At 45.1% G+C, this 20,136-nt stretch overlaps 1 protein-coding gene across 2 annotated transcripts in view; it reads left to right on the forward strand.

Annotated features, from left to right (window-relative positions):
- Positions 1 to 14,452: 14,452 nt before the first annotated feature.
- Positions 14,453 to 20,136, forward strand: part of ADCY5 (adenylate cyclase 5) — a 240,927-nt gene continuing 235,243 nt past the window's right edge. The window contains exons 1-2 of one of the 2 annotated variants that reach the window (XM_064157052.1): positions 14,453 to 15,292; positions 15,577 to 16,450. In XM_064157052.1, the coding sequence (XP_064013122.1) occupies positions 15,602 to 16,450 (849 nt within the window). In that variant the 5' untranslated portion in view covers positions 14,453 to 15,292; positions 15,577 to 15,601. Of the gene's footprint in view, positions 15,293 to 15,317; positions 16,451 to 20,136 lie in introns of those variants that run through there. The other variant, XM_064157042.1, reaches the window with a different exon arrangement.

The raw sequence follows: 20,136 nt of genomic DNA on the forward strand, positions 1-20,136 counted from the left end.
TTTATTGTTAACATAACTTTTGAGCTCAAACACAACAATTAATGGTATCTAAGTTGATACCATTGCAAATGTTCTGGTTTTCACTTTCAGAAAGGGCATTCATAACAGTGTGTTGACCATTAACATTCAAACTTAAAACTTCCTGTGGGATCCTCAATAGAACACAAACTCTTTGTTCCCTTGTTGTTACCTGTACTCTAGATGGTGATGGCTTTCTACAAAAGCAAAATTGTTGGAGTATTATGAATATAGTGGAATGCTTAACTAATGCAACAGAATATTGCAGAGTTCAATTACTAAATATATTATGTCTGCTGCCACGGCAACGTTCATTGCATTTTTAACAGTTCCTGAGAGAGATTTAAATACTGTGTCTAGATGCCATTAATGCTCATAAATAACAAGTTATAATCTTCTAATAGGAACTGAGTAGTACTTGCAGAGTGAGTGCTGCTATTCTAGGCATATGGTTTGTCATAAGATTGGACAACTACAGTGATTTTTTTGTTTTACTTGCAGACAGGGTGAAATAATGTTGTCATGGCCAGCAGCAGCACATGTCCTACGCATGATAGCTGTGAGCTAGCACTACTGTGCCATTCAGAACTTCACTTTGAAATGTTATGTTGTGGAGGGTGATGCTGAGTTCTGTTTGTGCCTTAGAATAACTATTTCTTTTTGCATTTTAAAAGCAGTATGTGTGGAAACAATTTTAGTTACCTAGAGTAAAATGAAAAATGTGTTTGTAAGCAAATTGTTTTCACTATAGCATTAAAGGCTCATCTTAGAGCATCAGCAATTTTTGACATAAGACCTGAGGAAGGATCTGTGTTGAGTAGGAGATAAAAATCTGTGAATATCTGTGTTACAATTTCATTTGGTATGGTTTTGGTATTTCTAGAGCTAAGATTAATTAAAGCCCCAGCTACCTGGAACTTCCATTCAGTATTGCACAGCTTTTAAACTCTGTTTGCCATCTTGTAAACAGCCACTCTTTCCACACTTGTCAGAAAGCTTTTAATATTGTACTGACAGAATTCATAAAGCTTCTGTGGTGGTTTCTGGAGTCTACCTTGGAACATTTGGAATTAAATATGTAAATGGAAAATTAAAAGTGTTTTAATAATGTTGGTCAGTGATTTCCAGAATAATACTTTTTTTCCAAATGTGAAAGATCTAAAAGCCCTTTTGTATTCACTTTAGTATTGGTCATTAGTATTGTTAGAGGTGTGTTGCAGTTTTTTTATGTGATAACATTGATAATGTACCAATGTTAGAGAAATAGATGTTATTGTCAATAATGCTAGCAGATGGAGAGAGTACCATGTCCAGCTATGGAGCTCTAAACACAAAAATGACATGGACCTGATGGAGTGGGTCCAGAGGACAGCCATGAAAAGGATCAGAGGGCTGGAACAACTCTCCTACGAGAACAGGCTGAGGCAGCTGGGTTTGTTCAGCCTGGTGAAGAGAAGACTCCAAAGAGACCTAATAGCAGTACCTACAAGAAGGTGGGAGAGAGACTGTGTACAGATGCCTATAGTAATAGGATTGAGGGGCCATGGTTTGAAATCAGATTGGATGTTAGGAACAAGTTCTTTACCAGGAGGGTGGTGGAATGCTGTAACAAGTTCTCCAAGGAGGTAGATAAGGCCACATCCTTGGAGAAATTTAAGGACAGGCTTGACAAAACTCTGAGCAACCTGATTTAGTGGAGGATGGACTAGATGACCTTCAGAGATCCTTTCTGACCCCAGCCATTCTATGATTCTATCTGATTTTTTTTAGTGTTTTAAGTAGATGCATATTATTGCAGCCTTCCACTATAAATGCATAATTTATGCTACTTTTAGAAACACTTGCATGTTTAGTTATACTTGCACAAACTGTTGCAACAAACTGCTTCTCTGCAGATTAATTCATTCATAGACACTTTTACACTAAGTGATACTACATGAGGATGCTGTTATTGGGAAATAAATTTGGCATATTTTGTAGAGACTTATTCAGCTGAACTGTGAGTACTGAGTTGCATTTTTGTCCTCTCTGAATCCTGCTTCAAAGAGTCTGCACAACATTCTGCAAACCTTGTTATCACTCACAACAAGTGTATGTTGAAAACATAATACATTTTGTGGGTGGAACAGTTGAACTCGCAGAATCATATTTGCTGTGTAATCCACGTTCAGCCTCTTGAACGCTACAGTGGGTTAGTATGCTTCAAAAACCAGCAAGTGATGATCTGAAGAAAATATATAGGCATTTCAGATATTGTCTTTAAAATTAGTTTTAAGTTGATGACATTTTAAAGGTCACCCCTTTGCTCCTTCTGCAGCTAACATGTCTACAAAAATACTCAGTTGTGGAGAGGCTTTAGGAAGTGGAGAGCATTTTGATATGTCTAACATTAGGTTGCTTTTATGAAATCAATGTGCCTTCTAGATCTTCAGGTGAAATAACTTCTTCACTTGCTGGATAACAAAAAGATACTGGGTGTTAACCCTCGTTTTCTCTACTAAGTGGATGTCAGTAAGAAGGTGAGGTGGAAGAGGTAAGATACTGAGGGATACTGAGCATTGTGTTTCCCAAAGTGTATTTGGGATTGACCAAACATTTTTTCCTTTGGCATCCAGTGGTGGTGGTTCTTTTGGCGGTGGGGGGGAGGGTTTTTTCATTATTTTTTAAAGGCAGAATAACAGCACTAAAAGGAAATTGCAGTGTCTTGTCTGGGATTTTATGGTATCAAGACACCTTTCATTCATCAGGCATTCATAACGTAATCATGGAGAACTGGATGTGCTGATTTAGGTGCTCTGTTTTAGTCTTCAGCTCCTGTGTATAAACTACTTCTGGGAAAGTTACTAGCTGGGGTATTAAATGTGCTTCCTTAGTCAGCTTCTTGGTGCAATTTAAATGAAGTAAACAAAGCACTTAAACTGTTTTAGCAAACTGTAACAGTGGAAAAAGCTTTCTTGCCTCAGCAAGAAATGGATGTGAAAGGCAGACATTGTGGGTTAGTTTACTTAGGGAGACTGGAAAATAACAGTTGATCTTGTCCAAGCCCTATCAGAAGTAAACTGCAACCTGGCAGTAGTGAAATACTCTTCCAAAAATACTGTCAAATCAAGGAGATGTGGAAGCCTGCACTGGGCATATGAATGCATACAAATATGGGGCAGAGATAAGTATTCATGGGCCAGTGTGCTCCAGATTTTGAAGAAATAAATTGTTGGTGGAAGGATATAATAATATGTAGTGCAGATGTTAAAAAACATGATAAAGTTATTCTCAGTTACATGTTTTAAACTGGTAATTGTTTGCATGATAAACTCTCCGTGTTCCATTATATGAATTCTTAAGAATAAATGTACTGTACAGTGCATTGCTATCAGCCCAGTGAAGTTGTATGATTCAGAGTAATTTATAAATTAAACATTATTTATTCAAGCCTGGCTTTCTCATGAAAACAGGGTAAGTCCTTTTTAACCCCCACACCGCCCCCCCCAAGAACAGAGCATTTACCTGTTCTTGACTGGAACTAGAGTCACCAAAAGGGCTAGCCAGATCTGAAAGGATGGAATTCTCATGAGAGATTTCTACATCTCTCTCTGCTTAGCTTCAAATAGTTTACAGCATGTACTAATCTTACAGCAGAGTAAATAGGGGTGGACACAGTAAGGTGAAAACCTTTCAGGCTAGGTTTTGCTAGACATATGCACAGAATGGAACACTTTTTCATGCACAGTCTTGTGGTTCTTTAATTAGGACACTATTCGTCCACTTTTTTAAAGTGTGAATTTTATGGGCAAAAAGACCACCTGACTTGGGGCCCTCTTTTCAAGCGTAATGAAGTTACTCTTTGGCTGGTAGTGGAAGTTGATGAGCTGCTGGCACGCTTATGGCTCTAATGACAAGGCCTATCACACACTCATTGTAGGCATGTGTGATCTTAATTACTGGTGCCCCTTAACTATTTGTGCTTGTACTGCAGCTAAGTATAGTAATGTTGCAAGTGGAACTCGTGACTAAGCCTCACTACAGCTTGTTTAAAAGTATTTGATAAACTAGCTTAAAACAGTACAGCTTATGTGCCAGAAGCATAGTTGTTATGCTCTGAGCTTCACACAGGCGACAGGAGTCCACTTGAGACAAATACTTCAGTCATGCTAACATTGCTTTGTTGTTATTCATAGGTGAGCTAGCAAGGCTGAATACTAAGTACATGGGAGTTAGAGTTAAGAAATAAGATGATGTGTTCACAGTCTTTGTGAAGAAGTGGAATCTGTGGCTGCTTTTTTCTTCATGTCACAATTATGTGGGATCCCTATGAATGACCACATGAATGATGCTGTGTTACTGTAGATTTCATATATCCATACGTTGCAGATCTGCATCCCAGCTCTAGCTTGTCCCAGACAGCATAAGAGTGAAATATTTTTAGTTCTGCATTTGGGGTGAGATATTGTGGATGCTGTAGTGAAAAAGTTGATAAACCCAACTGAATAAGCACCTTGTCTTGCTAGGCCTCTGTGTATCTCTAAACCCTTTAAAAGTCTGGTTGTTTAGGGTTGGACAATTTGCATGTTTATTTTAATGGGCACGGTTTTCCACATTCACAGATTTCTATACCCTTTTCTTCTATTCCTTGTGAACTATCAGACTGAGGTGGGAGCAAAACAATATTGATAGTGGCTGCTTCAGTTTCAGTGTCTCATGCCACCAAGTTGAATGCTTTTATTAGCTCTGGATTACAGAGTTGCTTTGGACTACGCAAAGGTGAAAGGACCAAGAACCTATTTAATAAAAGCTTCACTAATTTAGGGAGCATAGAGATTTTAGAGTTCTGGATTTAATACTTGCATAAGTCTTGTACATGAAGGCCATGATAAGTGAAATGTGAGACTAGTGTTCTGAGGTCATTAGATGCTATTCCCTGATTTAAGTAAGTAATGCAAAGAAAGAATGCTAATGTTTGTCTACTGCACCTGTTGTGATGATAGTTGTGCTAGTTTGAAGCAAGCTAGAATGTTTTGGTAACAGAACTAGATAACGGGCAGTGAAATGAAAAACAATTGTGTCTACTTCTCTCACAGTCACACTGAGAACTCTGGGAAGAAGAAAGACTTTTTCTCCATTTTGTTTCTCACTCTTGCTTTTGCCTTAGACCTGGTCACATCTCATTAACCCTGCTCCTACTAACCCTGCTCCCTAACCTCTTGGCTGCACCTCTATTCTTCCTGAGAACTGGGGTAAGGTTGAGAGGGGCCAGGGGAGGTGTTGGGGTGGTTTGAGAGCCCCTCCTGGGGACTCAGGTTTCTGGGAGGGGAGTTGTGCTTCTGTATTGTTTATCCTTTGTATATTTCTGTATATAATTGTATATAACTGTATATATTGTAAATAGCTGCTTGTAAATTCTGCTAGCTGTAAATAAATTGCTTCATCTATATTCCCAGAGGCCGTCTGAGTTAGCTGGGGCAAATACAAAGTGTGGGAGGGGCGGGGTAACCCCCAAACCATCACATTTTTTAATTGGCTTTCCCAACGTGGGGCTAGATTTTTCAGTGACTGGAAATTAGCTCTGGGAATTAAGATGAAGCTAATCAAGCAGCTATTGTATTTGGTTGGTGCATTGCTCTGGTCTGGTTTTGTTTTCTTGGTATTTAGTTGGTTAAAAGGTCAAATTGTTGCTTATTTCATTGATCTGGCTTATAATAAGGTTAAAGCTAAGGTTTCAGATATGTTCTGGAGCTGGGGTGATTTTATTCTTGGTTATGCTGGTTTTAATATCTCTGAGAATATTACCAAGGACATTACAGGAGCTCTGGTCAATAATGTGACAATCAATGGAAATTCTGCTTTAAATATGGCTCTAATGAGAGTTATTCAGCCTAAGACAGGAATTCCAACTGTTTGCCTAGGTACATGCTCGTGTAAAACTGTTTTTCTTCTCACAATTTTTAATATTTGCCTCATGATTTTAATATTCATATTAATTTTGGCATTATTGGTGAAAAATTCAAAACCAGTTTCTGTAAGAGCTAGGAAAAATTCTGTGTCTCAGAAGCAGTCTCTTTCACAGCAAAACAAGGGAACACAGTTATCGGCTTCCCCCTTGCCAGCCTCTGCCCCTCCTTCTCCAAGTGCTGGGAACACAGCCAGTGTACCCGCCACTAATGTAAACAATAATGATAACAGGCAGAGTTCAGCAGGAGCCCCAGGAGCACAGGCAAATACCCAAAATCAGAATGTCCCTAGCAAAAATGAAAACACCTCAGGGTTGGCAGGCATCCCAGGAGGACAGGCAAATAATCCCACTAATGTTAATAATACTACTAGTGCTGGTAACGCTAGCCCAGTCAGTCCAAATCCTAATGACACCAGCTCAGCCAATTTGAACCCCCAGCCAGCAGACCAGAACCAAAATCCTCCTGTTAAAAGCAAGGCAGATTTGAACTCACAAGCTCCAGGTCAGACCCCTAAGGATACAAATGCTCCAAGTCAGACCTCCAATAATTCAAATGCTCCAGGTCAGACCCCTAATGATTCAAACCCTTCAGGTCTGACTCCTAAAGATTCAAACCCTCCAGCAGACACATCCAAGTCTGTTGCTGCTCAGGCCCTTCTGGCACCTGCTAAGGCAAAAGCTAAAACAAAGAGTGGTTCGCAGGAGGATGTAAGACAGGGGACCTCTGGTGATCAGCAGCAAGAAGAGGAGGAGGAGATAGTTAGTCTGCGAGACCTTGTAGATGTGCTGAGACAACAATACTCAAGTGAGAGGAGTGCTGTGAGGTTAGCTGCCAGGAGAGAGGATGGTTCCAATGAGTTTAGGAATGCTATGAGGAAGATTGTGTTAGGCCCGGCACCACCAGAACAACAGGAGGAAGAGGAGGAAGATGACATCCAAGGTTCCAAGGATCCACTCAGAGAGGTCAGGGAAGTTAGGAAGGAATACACAAGGGAATCAGGTGAGCCAATCCTAAGCTGGCTAGTAAGATGCCGTGGCATTGGTGCTAATGCTCTGCAGGTAGGAGACAAGTCTGCCAAGCAGCTGGGACCACTCACCAAGGAGAGTGGAGTGGACAAACACCTAGCAAGTCCTCTTGGTAGGGTTAGCTTGTGGACACGCCTTTTGTTGGCTGTGGCTATGAGATATCCTTCCCGAGATGATTTGCCATGGGCTGCCAAGAAGTGGAACACTGTTGAGCAGGGAATTAAGCTTCTGAAGGAGTTTGCTGTGAAGGAAGTGCTTTATGGAGATCATGGCACTCATGAGCCTGATGATATCCCTTTGGGAACAGGTCTCATGAAGAAGCTGATTAAGCTTGCTCCTTCATCTTATGCTAACATCTTGGCCAGCAAGTTTCTAGCAAGGAGTGACAATGGAAGATCTTTCACTGTTGGTGAATTCACTGACCAGCTCAGGCAGATTGAGGACAGTTTGTCACATTCTGGTTTAGTCTCTGCCATAAAAACTCTAGGTACAGAGATAAGGGATGGCATCAAAGAGAGCATGAAAGAACTGAAGGAGGATCTTAAAAACATTACCAATTTGGTAAAGGATACCGTTCCTGCATCATCTGAATGGGTGCATGTTTCTGCAGTCAGGAACAGACGCCCACCTCCTGCAAGGCAATTCCAGCCCAGGAGGAGACAAATTCCACCTAGACAGCAGCAATCACGTGCGTCACTGTGGATACTTCTGCGTGACACATACGGGGAGAACATGAACAAATGGGATGGTAAACCTACTTCAGCTCTTTCAAAGAGGGTCAGGGATCTGCAGAGTGGCAGAAACAGAGGCAGTAATGCCCGAAAAGTAGCTGTCACTTCTTCAGCTCCTGAGAGCAATTGCAATTGTTCCAACAGTTGCAGTTCCTCTCACAACACCACCAATCATTGTGTACACCCCACATGCCATGTTCAGCATTAGGGGTGCCCTGCCTCCAGCCAGGAGGAGGAAAGGGATAGTGGAGAGAACCGAATCTATTGGAATGTATTCATTAGGTGGCCTGGCAGTTCAAGAGTTCGGAAATACAGGGCTTTAGTTGACACAGGTGCTCAGTGTACTTTATTGCCATCAAATTGCAAAGGGACAGAGTCCATTTCTATCTTTGGAATCACAGGTGGATCTCAAGAGTTAACTAAGATACAGGCTGAGATCAGTTTAACTGGTAAAGAGTGGAAGACACATACTATTGTAACTGGTCCTGATGCGCCTTGCATTTTGGGAATTGACTTTTTGAGACAAGGTTGTTTCAAAGATCCTAAGGGTCACAAATGGGCTTTTGGAATAGCATCTGTAGAGATTGAGGATGATAAATTGAAATTGTCTATTAGACCTGAACTTTCTGATGAATCTGCAGTTGTGGGACATCATGACATAGAGGACCTGGAAGTGCCAATTGCAACTCAAACCGTTCATCATAGGCAGTACAGAACTAACAGTGACTCTTTGTTGCCCATTCATCAGCTGATTCGTCAACTGGAGAGTCAGGCTGTCATCGAGAAAGCTCATTCACCTTTCAACAGTCCCATCTGGCCTGTGCGCAAACCTACGGGCGACTGGAGACTGACAGTTGACTTTCGTGCCCTCAACGAGGTGACGCCACCCATGAGTGCAGCTGTGCCGGACATGCTGGAACTCCAGTACGAGCTGGAATCGAAGGAGGCTAAATGGTATGCAACCATAGACATTGCTAATGCTTTCTTCTCTATTCTCATAGCAAAGGAGTGCAGGCCTCAGTTTGCATTCACCTGGAGAGGAATCCAGTACCAGTTCAACCGTTTGCCTCAGGGGTGGAAACACAGCTCAACCATCTGTCACTCAGTCATCCACAATGCACTGGAGAAAGGTAAAGCTCCAGAGCACATCCAGTACATCGACGACATCATTGTGTGGGGCCAAACTGCTAAGGAAGTCTTCGAGAAAGGTAACAAAATCATTGACATTCTGTTGCAAGCAGGTTTTGCCATTAAGAGAGACAAGGTCAAAGGACCTGCCAGAGAAATTCAGTTTCTGGGAGTGCGGTGGCAGGATGGTCGCCGTTACATTCCTCAGGATGTGATCAACAAAGTCTCTACCATGGCGGTTCCCACCAGTAAGAAGGACACACTTTCTTTTCTTGGTGTGGTGGGATTTTGGAGACTACACATTCCTGGTTTCAGTCAGATTGTCAAACCTCTGCATGATGTGACTCGTAAGAGAAACAATTTCAAGTGGGGACCTGAACAACAAGCAGCCTTTGATCAGATCAAGCGAGAAGTGGTCCATGCAGTGGGCCTGGGACCTGTGAGATCTGGTCCGGACATTAAAAACATTCTGTACACGGCTGCCAGTGACAATGGTCCAACTTGGAGTCTTTGGCAGAGAGCTCCAAATGAGACACGTGGACGTCCACTTGGTTTCTGGGGACGTTGTTACAGAGGTTCAGAGACAAATTACACTGCAACTGAGAAAGAGATTCTAGCAGCCTATGAGGGAGTGAAAGCAGCTTCTGAAGTGATTGGAACTGAGTCCCAATTGCTTTTAGCTCCTAGACTGCCAGTTCTTAACTGGATGTTCAAGGGCAAAGGTTCATCACCACATCATGCCACAGATGCAACCTGGTCTAAATGGATGGCTTTGATAACCCAACGAGCACGAATGGGTAATCTTGACCGACCTGGTCTGGTGGAGGTGATCACCAACTGGCCGGAAGGCACAGACTGTTCCAAACCTCCAGAGGAGAAAATAACTCGTGCTGAGGAAGCTCCTCCCTATGGTGATCTCTCTGATCAGGAAAAGAACTATGCTTTGTTCACAGATGGTTCCTGTCGTCTTGTTGGGAACAAGCGAAGATGGAAGTCAGCGGTTTGGAGTCCAACCAGGAGAGTTACCGAAACGAAAGATGGCGAAGGAGAATCCAGTCAGTTCGCTGAGGTAAAAGCTGTTCAACTTGCTCTTGATGTGGCTGAACGTGAGAATTGGCCTATCCTTTACCTCTACACCGACTCGTGGATGGTAGCCAATGCTCTATGGGGTTGGCTGAAGGACTGGAAGAAGAATGGTTGGCAGAGGAAAGGAAAGCCTATTTGGTGTGCTGATCTATGGCAGGACATTGATGCACGGCTGGAGAAAACTCCAGTGAAGGTGCGGCACGTAGATGCACACATGCCTAAGAGCAGAGCCACTGAGGAACATCAACACAACCAGAAGGCAGATCAAGCTGCTAAGATTGCTCAAGTTGATACCAACTCTGAACTTGACATTGACCTTGATTGGAAACACCGAGGTGAGCTGTTCTTAGCTCGGTGGGCCCATGACTCATCTGGACACCAAGGCAGAGATGGAACATACCGATGGGCTCGTGATAGGTCAATTGACTTGTCCATGGACGCTATCACCCAAGTCATCTATGACTGTGACATTTGTGCTGCTATTAAGCAGGCTAAGCGAATCAAGCCCTTATGGTATGGTGAGAGATGGTCAAAGTACAAGTATGGTGAAGCCTGGCAGATTGACTACATCACTTTACCTCGATCTCGTTCTGGCAAGCAGTATGTGCTGACGATGGTAGAAGCCAGCACTGGATGGTTGGAAACCTATCCAGTTCCACATGCTACTGCACGTAACACTATTGTTGGTTTGGAGAGACAAATCTTGTGGAGACATGGAACTCCAGAGAGAATCGAGTCAGACAATGGTACTCATTTCAAGAACAATCTTGTGAAAAATTGGGCCAAAGAGCATGGTATTGAATGGATCTATCACATACCCTACTACGCACCAGCTTCAGGGAAGGTTGAGCGCTACAACGGTTTGCTGAAAACCACCCTAAAAGCTATGGGGGGTGGAACTCTGAAAAACTGGGACAAACATTTAGCACAAGCTACCTGGTTGGTAAATAGTAGAGGTTCAGTAAACAGAGCAGGACCTGCACAATCAGATTTGGTCCAAACAGTAGATGGTGATAAAGTTCCTGTTGTACGTGAAAAGAATCTGTTAGGGAAAACTGTTTGGGTATTTTCTCCTTCGGGCGAAGGGAAACCTGTCCGAGGGGTGGTTTCTGCTGAAGGTCCTGGTCATACCTACTGGGTAATGCAGGAGAATGGTGAAATCCAGTGTATTCCACAAAGAAATCTAACCTTAGCTGAGAGAGTTTAAATTAAGCTGTTAGGAGTTTTCTGTTCTAGGTAACATCGGCGCCCAACACTGAGAGAATCTACGATAGAATCTACAGTATGTGAGCACGAACCCAACATCACCTGGGAGTCCCTGTTCTGAGCTTTTGAATCACCTACATCTGATTGAAGTGTGAACTGAATTGTATATATTGTTTTAGTGTAAATATTGGTTTAGATTAGATTGGATAATTCTCAGCGATACTCTGAGCGAAGTAGACAAGGGGTGGATTGTGCTAGTTTGAAGCAAGCTAGAATGTTTTGGTAACAGAACTAGATAACGGGCAGTGAAATGAAAAACAATTGTGTCTACTTCTCTCACAGTCACACTGAGAACTCTGGGAAGAAGAAAGACTTTTTCTCCATTTTGTTTCTCACTCTTGCTTTTGCCTTAGACCTGGTCACATCTCATTAACCCTGCTCCTACTAACCCTGCTCCCTAACCTCTTGGCTGCACCTCTATTCTTCCTGAGAACTGGGGTAAGGTTGAGAGGGGCCAGGGGAGGTGTTGGGGTGGTTTGAGAGCCCCTCCTGGGGACTCAGGTTTCTGGGAGGGGAGTTGTGCTTCTGTATTGTTTATCCTTTGTATATTTCTGTATATAATTGTATATAACTGTATATATTGTAAATAGCTGCTTGTAAATTCTGCTAGCTGTAAATAAATTGCTTCATCTATATTCCCAGAGGCCGTCTGAGTTAGCTGGGGCAAATACAAAGTGTGGGAGGGGCGGGGTAACCCCCAAACCATCACAATAGTGAAGTAAAAATGTTTCAATACAGATGTATGAAGCTACTTCTGAAATAAGAATTTGTATCAGTTGTTTGTGCACTGAAGAACTATAGGTCTGTGGTTCACTTAGCTCTAATTTCTCTCACAGCTTCCTTAAGTGTCTTGTTCATGCCATTCTAGTGATTTTGTGCTAGTGTTCTCTAAGTCTTCTTTAGATACTAACTAGAGAAATACTATTTGAAAAAGAGAGCAGGGTTTTATTTTAATCTGAAATTTGATTAAATTATGATTGAAGGTACCTAATGGAATTTTGCTTCCTCCCCACCTTTCCTGTTTTCACAAGTTCAGATTTCTTGGATTGTCTCTTCGACTTGCTCCTTTAGCTTTCTTTGACACCTGATGTTTACCTATCTGGTTTTTAAAGTTACAAAAATGTTGAATGAACACTTTTGTTCCTCTAGCAAGGACAAAGCTTTGTTTCTCTCTGGTTAAGGATTTTTTTAAAAGTAGACTTTGATGTCTTTAGCTTTAGCATCAATTATTGTAACATTAAAAGACAAAAAAACCCAAAACCTATTAATAGGTTAAAAAAATGACATAGTGAAAAGAAACATAATGATACTCTAGAATTAAAATTACCAGTTTCTGGTACCCCTGTATACATGAAATTTCTGGAGAAGAGGATATAGCTTACTCTACGGTGGAATCTTGCCTTGGATTCAGGCTTCCAGAGGCTATGCTGATGCAAATGCTAAGACCAGAAGTAGCCTGAGTGGTGGAACATAGATTATTTGGCCTATTTCCCAAGCAATGCTTTGTTGGTATCCAGAACTAAATGTAGTAAGATGATTATGATGTTGGATCTGGAATGTGCCTGGTTCTTCTATGTGCATACTTGGCTATATTCTGTCAAGCAGAATTATTTAAGCATTAAGTTGTTGTGAGTCATCTTTCTCCCTTTAAGTGGTGCAGTTGTACACTGTTGTGGAAAAAATAATCTTTTTCTATTGTCTTTGGAAGAACAACTCCAAAATTTGCTTTGTGTATAAAACAAAAAGACCTGTCTCAATTTACAACTCAATTAAGAACTGTTTGTCTCTATCCCTAGAGTTCAGGCACGGTGCAGGCAGAGTAAGCAACCACAGAATTCTTGAGTTTTGTTTTTACTGTAATGTGTGGATAGTTACAGTGCTGTATAACATCATAAGAAAAGATAAATTCTACCTGAAAGACAGTAGCATTTACATGTAAAATCTCTCCACATGGATAGGGAACTGTGAATGCAATCTTGATCAGCCACAGCCTCTCACGTAAGCGAGCACCACTGTAACAGTTGCATGCTAAGTGAAAGATGCTCCTGAACATTCAGCGTATGATTTTCCAAACCTTCACTGAAATGCAGGATTGCCTGAACTGATCTACTTTGTGGATTCCTCTGGAAGTTTAAAAGGACAGGGGAAGGGCTTGTGTTTGGAAGGTTATCTGTTTTTTTCCAGCTGTATCCACCAACGCTACTTCTCTGCAAACCATGCTTTATCTCTGTCCTTTCACAATCACAGCCTCGGTGCTACTGCTACAAAGGACTCCTTGTGAGGAGCAGGGATTGTTGATGTTTGGACAAACACCTGGACAATTGTCAGTTTCAGCTACCAAAGCGAAGCACTTACCAGATTTGACAGTTTACTTTGAATAAAAAGAAACTGGACATCAGGCAGCATTGTTCTTAGTACATATTATGCTTACCTTCAAAATACATCATGAATTGGCTAACTCAGATCTGCAGCAATGCTGTAGAACAGTCTGGTGGCTGAAACTTGCTGGAACTGCTGTGTTATTCTCTCTCTACCATCTAGCCAGTCCGCGTAAGCGGAGGGGAGAGCACACGCTCCCGAAGGACTGTCACAACAGTGTCAGGTGAAGGTGTGGGCTGTAGTTCTAGGTGGTTGGTGGGAAAAAACCACAACAAACCCAAACCAACCGGAAAAAAAACCAGTATTCGTTTTTAAGCCTTAATTGCTGTGTTAATAGTAGGTCCAGTACTGGGTACTTTGAAGTTCTAACCACACTCCCTTTACCGCTGTTTTGACTACCGGTGCTTGATGCTGACGTTTCTGTCACCCCGAGGAGGAGGCTGTTTCTCTTTCCCTCTTTCACCTAGGCAAAGCTACCGAAGTCTGCAGCCTTGAAGATGAGGCAGAACACAGAAGCCCCTTCGCCTCCCTCTCGTCATGGCGGCGACTGGCAGGACTCGGGTGCTTAGCGACGAGTGGAACCGGCAGCAGGGGCCAGCCCTCGGGAAGCACTTCAGCAGTGCCGCTGCGGGGTAGCCGCAGGGAGAGCCCTCGCCAGGCGCCAGCGGCCGGCGGGGCGAGCGGAAGGAGTTAATGGCCGTCCCGCAAGGCCCGCCCTGCCGCTGCGCGCATTGGCGAGCCGCTGCTGGCAGTGGCCAATGGCGGCTGGCGGCGGCGCGGTGCGCGCCAATGGGGCTGAGGCGGGGCGGCGGCGGGGGCCGGGCGGCGGCGCCCGGTTGAATGGGGAGTACAAAGCGGCGCGCGGCTGGGGCGGGCCGCCGCCGCTGTCCGGGGCAGAGGCGCGCGCGGGCTTCTGCCGCCCGGAGCCCCGCGCCGGCGCCGCCGCTCCGTTTCTCTGACAGCGAGCGGGGGAGGGAGCGGCGGGCCCCCGCCTCCTGATCCCCCCACTTTTTTCCTTTCCTTTTTTAAAATTATTTCTTTGATTCCCGTTTTCCTCAGCTTCGCTCCTTTCTCCCGTTTCCTCAGCCGCTGGGAGAGGTGCTCCTGACGGCCGGAGGCATCGCGGCGTTAGCGGGAGCGCCAGTCGAAGCGGCTGCCGTGTGCATGAGCAGCGTTGCTGCTGCCGGCCCTGTCTTGCCGCCGGGACTCCGCCGTTGGGAGGCGAGGCAAGGCAGGGGCGCCGACGCCGCAGCCCGGCCCGCTTCGGGCATCTCCGCCGCGCCCAGGGCCCCTCTCGGCAGGGGATGCTCCAGCCGCTGGCCACTGCCGCGACCCTACGAGCCTGATTCTCCGTGTTGTCTCCACCGACCGTTCCGCGGCGAAGCTACCCGCCTGCCCGTGGCGCCGCCGCCCGCCTGCGCTGCGCCTGGCCCCGAGCGGCGGGTGCCGGGCTGGCGCGGCGCGTTACGATGCGGCTCCTCCGCGGCGCCCGGAGCCCTCGCGGCCGCCGTGGCTCGTCTAAGGGCGAGCTGCCGTGAGGCGGGGCTGTCCCGGCCCCGGCGGTGCCGATTTCGCTGAGGGGGTGTCGAAGCACCGGGGTCACCGATGGTTCCCGCCACCGCCGCGCTGCCCTGAGGGTCCCGCCGGGGAGACCCTGGTCCTGGGGGTCGCCCAGTCGCTCCTGAGATTTTGGGGGCGTCTGCGGGTTTTGGTAATTTTCTTTTTGTCTTTTTTTTTTTTTTCTTTCTTTCTTTCTTTTTTTTTTCCTCCCCCCTCAGTTTTTGTCCTCTCTGGCTGGGGAGCTCCGTGTGCCTGCCCGGCACTTGTCCCCTTCGCTCGGTGCCCCTCCCCTCAGGGCATGTCCCGGTCCAACAGCGTCAGCCCCCCGGGCTTCGGCGGCCCCGCACCCTGGGCAGGCACCGAGCAGCACCGCTCAGCTTGGGGCGAAGCAGAGGCCCGGGCCAATGGCTACTCCTACCCACCACCTCCCAACAGGTCCTCGGGCAAGAAGGCCTCCCGCATGTCGAACAGGTGGAGGAGTGAGGAAGACTACGAGCCTCAGGCGAGCAGGAGCCGCGGGGAGAGCGGCTGCAGGATGATGAGCTTTAGATCCAAATCTGCCTGGCAGGAGCACGGTGACGACAGCCGACGTCATCGGTCCCACCACCCGCCCGGCAGTGATTCCCCTGCTGCCCCCAATAATGCCAGCCCCCGGCAGCTGGGGGAGCAGGGGGAGGTACGGCCCCGATCTGTGGAGCTGGGGCTGGAGGAGAAACGCATCAAGGCCAAGATTGAGGAGCTGGAGGAGGAGGACGGGGACGAGGGGGACTCCGAAGCGGCCTTCTCCATGGGCGGCTGTTGCAATAGCCTGCTGCAGATCTTCAGGTCCAAGAAGTTCCAGTCGGAAAAACTAGAGCGCCTCTACCAGCGCTACTTCTTCCGGCTGAACCAGAGTAGCCTCACCATGCTCATGGCTGTGCTGGTGCTGGTCTGTGTGGTCATGCTGATCTTCCATGCTGCACATGGCCACTATGAGGTATCCTACGTCGTGGTGCTCTCTCTGGCCATCGTGTTGATGGTGGTGCTGTGCATGGTGTGCAACCGCAATGAATTTCACCAGGACCATATGTGGTTGGCATGCTACTCTGTTATTCTGGTGATCCTGGCAGTACAAGTAGTAGGGGTTCTGCTGGTGTGGCCCAGGAGTGCCTCGGAGGGCATCTGGTGGACCGTCTTCTTTATCTACAGCATCTACACGCTGCTGCCTGTGCGGATGAGGGCTGCGGTCATCAGCGGGGTGGTGCTCTCCGCCATCCACCTGGCTGTCTCCCTCAAGATCAACGCAGAGGATAAGTTCCTCTTGAAGCAGGTAGGTGAGCCCCATGCAGCTCAGATATGTGCGCTTGGCAGCCCTTACCTGCCCACGGTGTTGCAGGGTGAGGAAAGTGGGGTCGTCAGACTTCCCGAGGCCTGTGTGATGCTGAAAGGTTGAGAGGGCTTTCTGTCGAACCTTTTAGGTTACCTGCTACAACAGGAGATGTTGTACAGTGTGGTGGCTAGCCTGTAACCTTGCTTCTTTGTGGTGTTTCCTGTTGCTGCTTTTAATTAAGGTTGTAAGTGTTGAAGAAATGTGCCTTACTGGTTTCCTGTGACCGCTGCTCCAGCACTGTTAGCTAGCCCTGCTAACGCCCTTTGGTTGTATTTAATGTAAACAAATGAGCGTTAAGCACACCTGTGGAATGGTGTCTGCTTGTGCTGCTGTGTCGCATAGAAATTTGTGGGAAGTTGGCATTTCTACAGGCTGGAGGTTATCCTCGTGTGTTACTGAAGTCTGCGCTCGGTGTCAGAGCTCTTCTTGCTCGGGTGTGGGAGAGCGTGTGCCACAGCCATGTGGATTAAGCTTTTGGTTCAGCAGGAAGGTGTTTTGCTCTGAGATGTGCTGTAAATGTCCATGGTGAAGAAGCCCGAAGTTTATACACAGCTAGAAAAAAAGTGTGGGGTTGTTTGTTTTTAAGGTATACATGCAGATTATTACTTAGCTGTGATACCATGTTTAACTGGAGCAGTTCAGTTCCCAGGAACAATAAGACTATTATTGAATGCATCAGAGTGCAGTTTTTAATTACCGTATCTGTATAAACAAAGGCGATACAAGGCACCCCTCTTCTTTTTAAGCCAAGCAAGCAGCCTTGGGGCTCAAGTGCTTTAAGCTTACCTTGGCAATCAGGAAACCATTGATTGTGTGGTATGTGACTATGTGGTAATCATCCTCCTCCTGATGGACAGGACTCTGAACAAGGATGAGTCTGTCACAGAATCACTCCTGACGCTTGTAGGCAACAGAGAATTGTTTATTAAAATCAGGTGTTTGCTAGTTTTACAGCCCTATCGCATAACACAAAACAAAGCCTTGTTCTTGCAGTGCCTGCCTTGAGTTCTACTTCTGAGTTGAGTTTCGCCTATTGCAGTGTCAGGAAAAGTTGAGGAGCTTAAATAAATGTACGTTAGAACGGGACTGTCACTGCTCTGCTCTCCTGAGCAGCCCAAGAAATTGCTCTTTTCTCTCCCTTGCCCAGTAGAGCCTGCTTGGACAGTTTCTGCCTTTATTCTTGGTTTGTTACAGACATTTTTATAAGCTGTACATGGCGTATTTTTCTTATGCCTGATATAAATGGCTTTTTGTGCATTTCCAGCAAAGCATACACTGAATGGGACAGTTGCTGTTTTTCCGCTTCACTTGGAAAAGTTTGCTAATGGCCTCTACTCTTCCTTGCTGGGGCTCTGGTCTTGCAGAGCCGTGTGCGTGCTCTTAGCTTCAGAAACTGAGACTTGTCCTATTGAATTCACTGTATTTGGAGACTGTGTTCTTGCATGTGAAGACAAAGCTTGTCGTGGTTATCACCAGAAGACTTAGCAGTCTGTTAGAGAAGAGCTGAATTTAGAGTATACTAATGAGGACATAAAATACCATTATACTGGAAAGTGTCGGTAAATATACTTTAATGGGAAAGAGCCTAACTCACAAAGGCCAAATGATCGACTCCCTGAGTGGAGTGTGAGATAATGATGGCTCCCTCCCTTTCCAAATGCAGCAGGATTATTTGTAAAAGGTTACACTTGTTAGTAAATGTGCACTTGTCAGAAGTCAAAGCATGGGCAGTAGGTGATGGCACAGTATGCACAGATTGTACATTACACAGATTCTTTCCCTCTCCTACTAGTGCTGAGTTCTCTGGCAGTTTGACAATGCATTTTCAGTTAATGGGGGATGTCTTAGGAATACTGTTACTTTGTTTTCAAAGGCAAAGTGTCTCTCCATGGTGCCTGTTTATTTTTCCTGCTAGCACCAAATGCCGGTCTCTATCTTGCTGTGGTCGATGTTGGCGTAACTCTGCCTGAATTCAGTGGGGTTGTACAAGGCCAAGAATTAGATTCCTTGCACGTTTGCGTATGAACGTGAGCTGCTATCTCTGGCTGTCTGATAGAAAAATCTGTTTCTGCTGAGCACGTCGTCTCAGCTATTAACAGGCCTTCCTCACTGGGTCTGTATCTCGTTACCATGGAAATCTGTTGTGTTCAGCTCTGCCCCACTGATGCATGCGAGCCCTGTTTTCCCCCTTCGGACTAACAAGGGTGAAGAATGACAAAGACCAGATAAATCGAAAAGAGAGGGTTAAGTTGTTTTCCGTGACTTCATGCTGGCAGTCACATCAGCCTGGGTTTTCTGGAGCAGGAATGGATGTGAATGCGTTTGTGACTATGTGACCAGATGGTTCTTCATCCACAGCAGTCACACAAGAAAGGCTGGTTAGGATGTATATTCCCTTTCTTCCCTTTTTCATAGCATTTCTAACCATAATAGTTAAGCAAGTTCTATATGTTTTTTTTTTTCTTTTAGTCTTTTCCCAGTCGCTTCCAAGCCAGGAAAAATCATATGCTCCTGTTACGATCTGCTAACATTCAAAGCTGACTCTTGTGTAGACTCCTGAGCTCTTTTATGAGGCTCAAGAGCCTGTTAAAAAACTTTGCTGTTTCTCTTGAGAAAGAGAGTGAAATTTTTGATTGCAATTTCCTTTTGGGAGAAAGGCAGCTTGTTTGATTCCTTTGCTGAGGATGCCTGACTTCACTGTCTGAATGACCCTCTCCTAGCACTGATGGGCTTCTATGTCACCAAACTCTCTGGTCTGGGGCTCTGGTAATTATGCTTTGTGAAAGGCTTAGAGCAGTCTGCTGTTTCTAGATCAATAAGGTGGCAAGAGTAAAGTCTTAACTGACTTGCTTACTGCGCTTTGAAAGTAGACTCAGACGTCTGTTTGCTGTTACTTCTGGGATCTGTATTCTAAAAGAGTGCCCTGAGCCACCCCTAGCAAAAACAGCAGGTACTTGGTACCTCTGCAAGTCTGATCAGGTGGAGACAATGATCTTGACTTTTCGAATGGCTTTTTGATTGGGTGGGATAAACAAAAGCTAATTATCAGAAGATATTGCATTGCATTCAAAAGTCTTCCAGTGCTGAGGGATGGGAGAAGTCATGCATTTGAGAATGTATTCACATCCAAAGACTACTGCTGGGACGTGAGCACACTAAATGTCTGACACTTCACCAACTTGATTGCTTAAAGAGCCTTTTTTATTGGTGTACTTACGATCATTTAATTCTAGAGGTACCACTTTCAGATTTTTTGTGGAGGGTATGACTTAATTTGTCTTCAGGTTTGTGTCTTTGTGTTATTCTGTGATAGTTTGGATTGCAAATGCACACAAGTCTGTCCTTCTCTCTTTGTACATAGAGTGTATCTCTTTGTGAGCCAGCCTTTTCCAGGTGCTGGTTGTGATGCACTTCTGGGCTCTGAAAACACATTCCACTCCAGGATTCATGTAAGGACTACTTAATGTGTGAATGAGATTAATATTAAACTGAGAAAGAAATACACTATTTATCAATTAATGGTCTTGCATCCACAACGAGGATGATACTGAGGTTTATTCTATGTTCAGCTGACCCACAGACTTGTACAGATGCATGGGAAGATCTTACAGTGTGCAGGTTGAAGA

Source organism: Pogoniulus pusillus, chromosome 2, assembly GCF_015220805.1.
Source record: "Pogoniulus pusillus isolate bPogPus1 chromosome 2, bPogPus1.pri, whole genome shotgun sequence".
NCBI lineage: Eukaryota > Metazoa > Chordata > Aves > Piciformes > Lybiidae > Pogoniulus > Pogoniulus pusillus.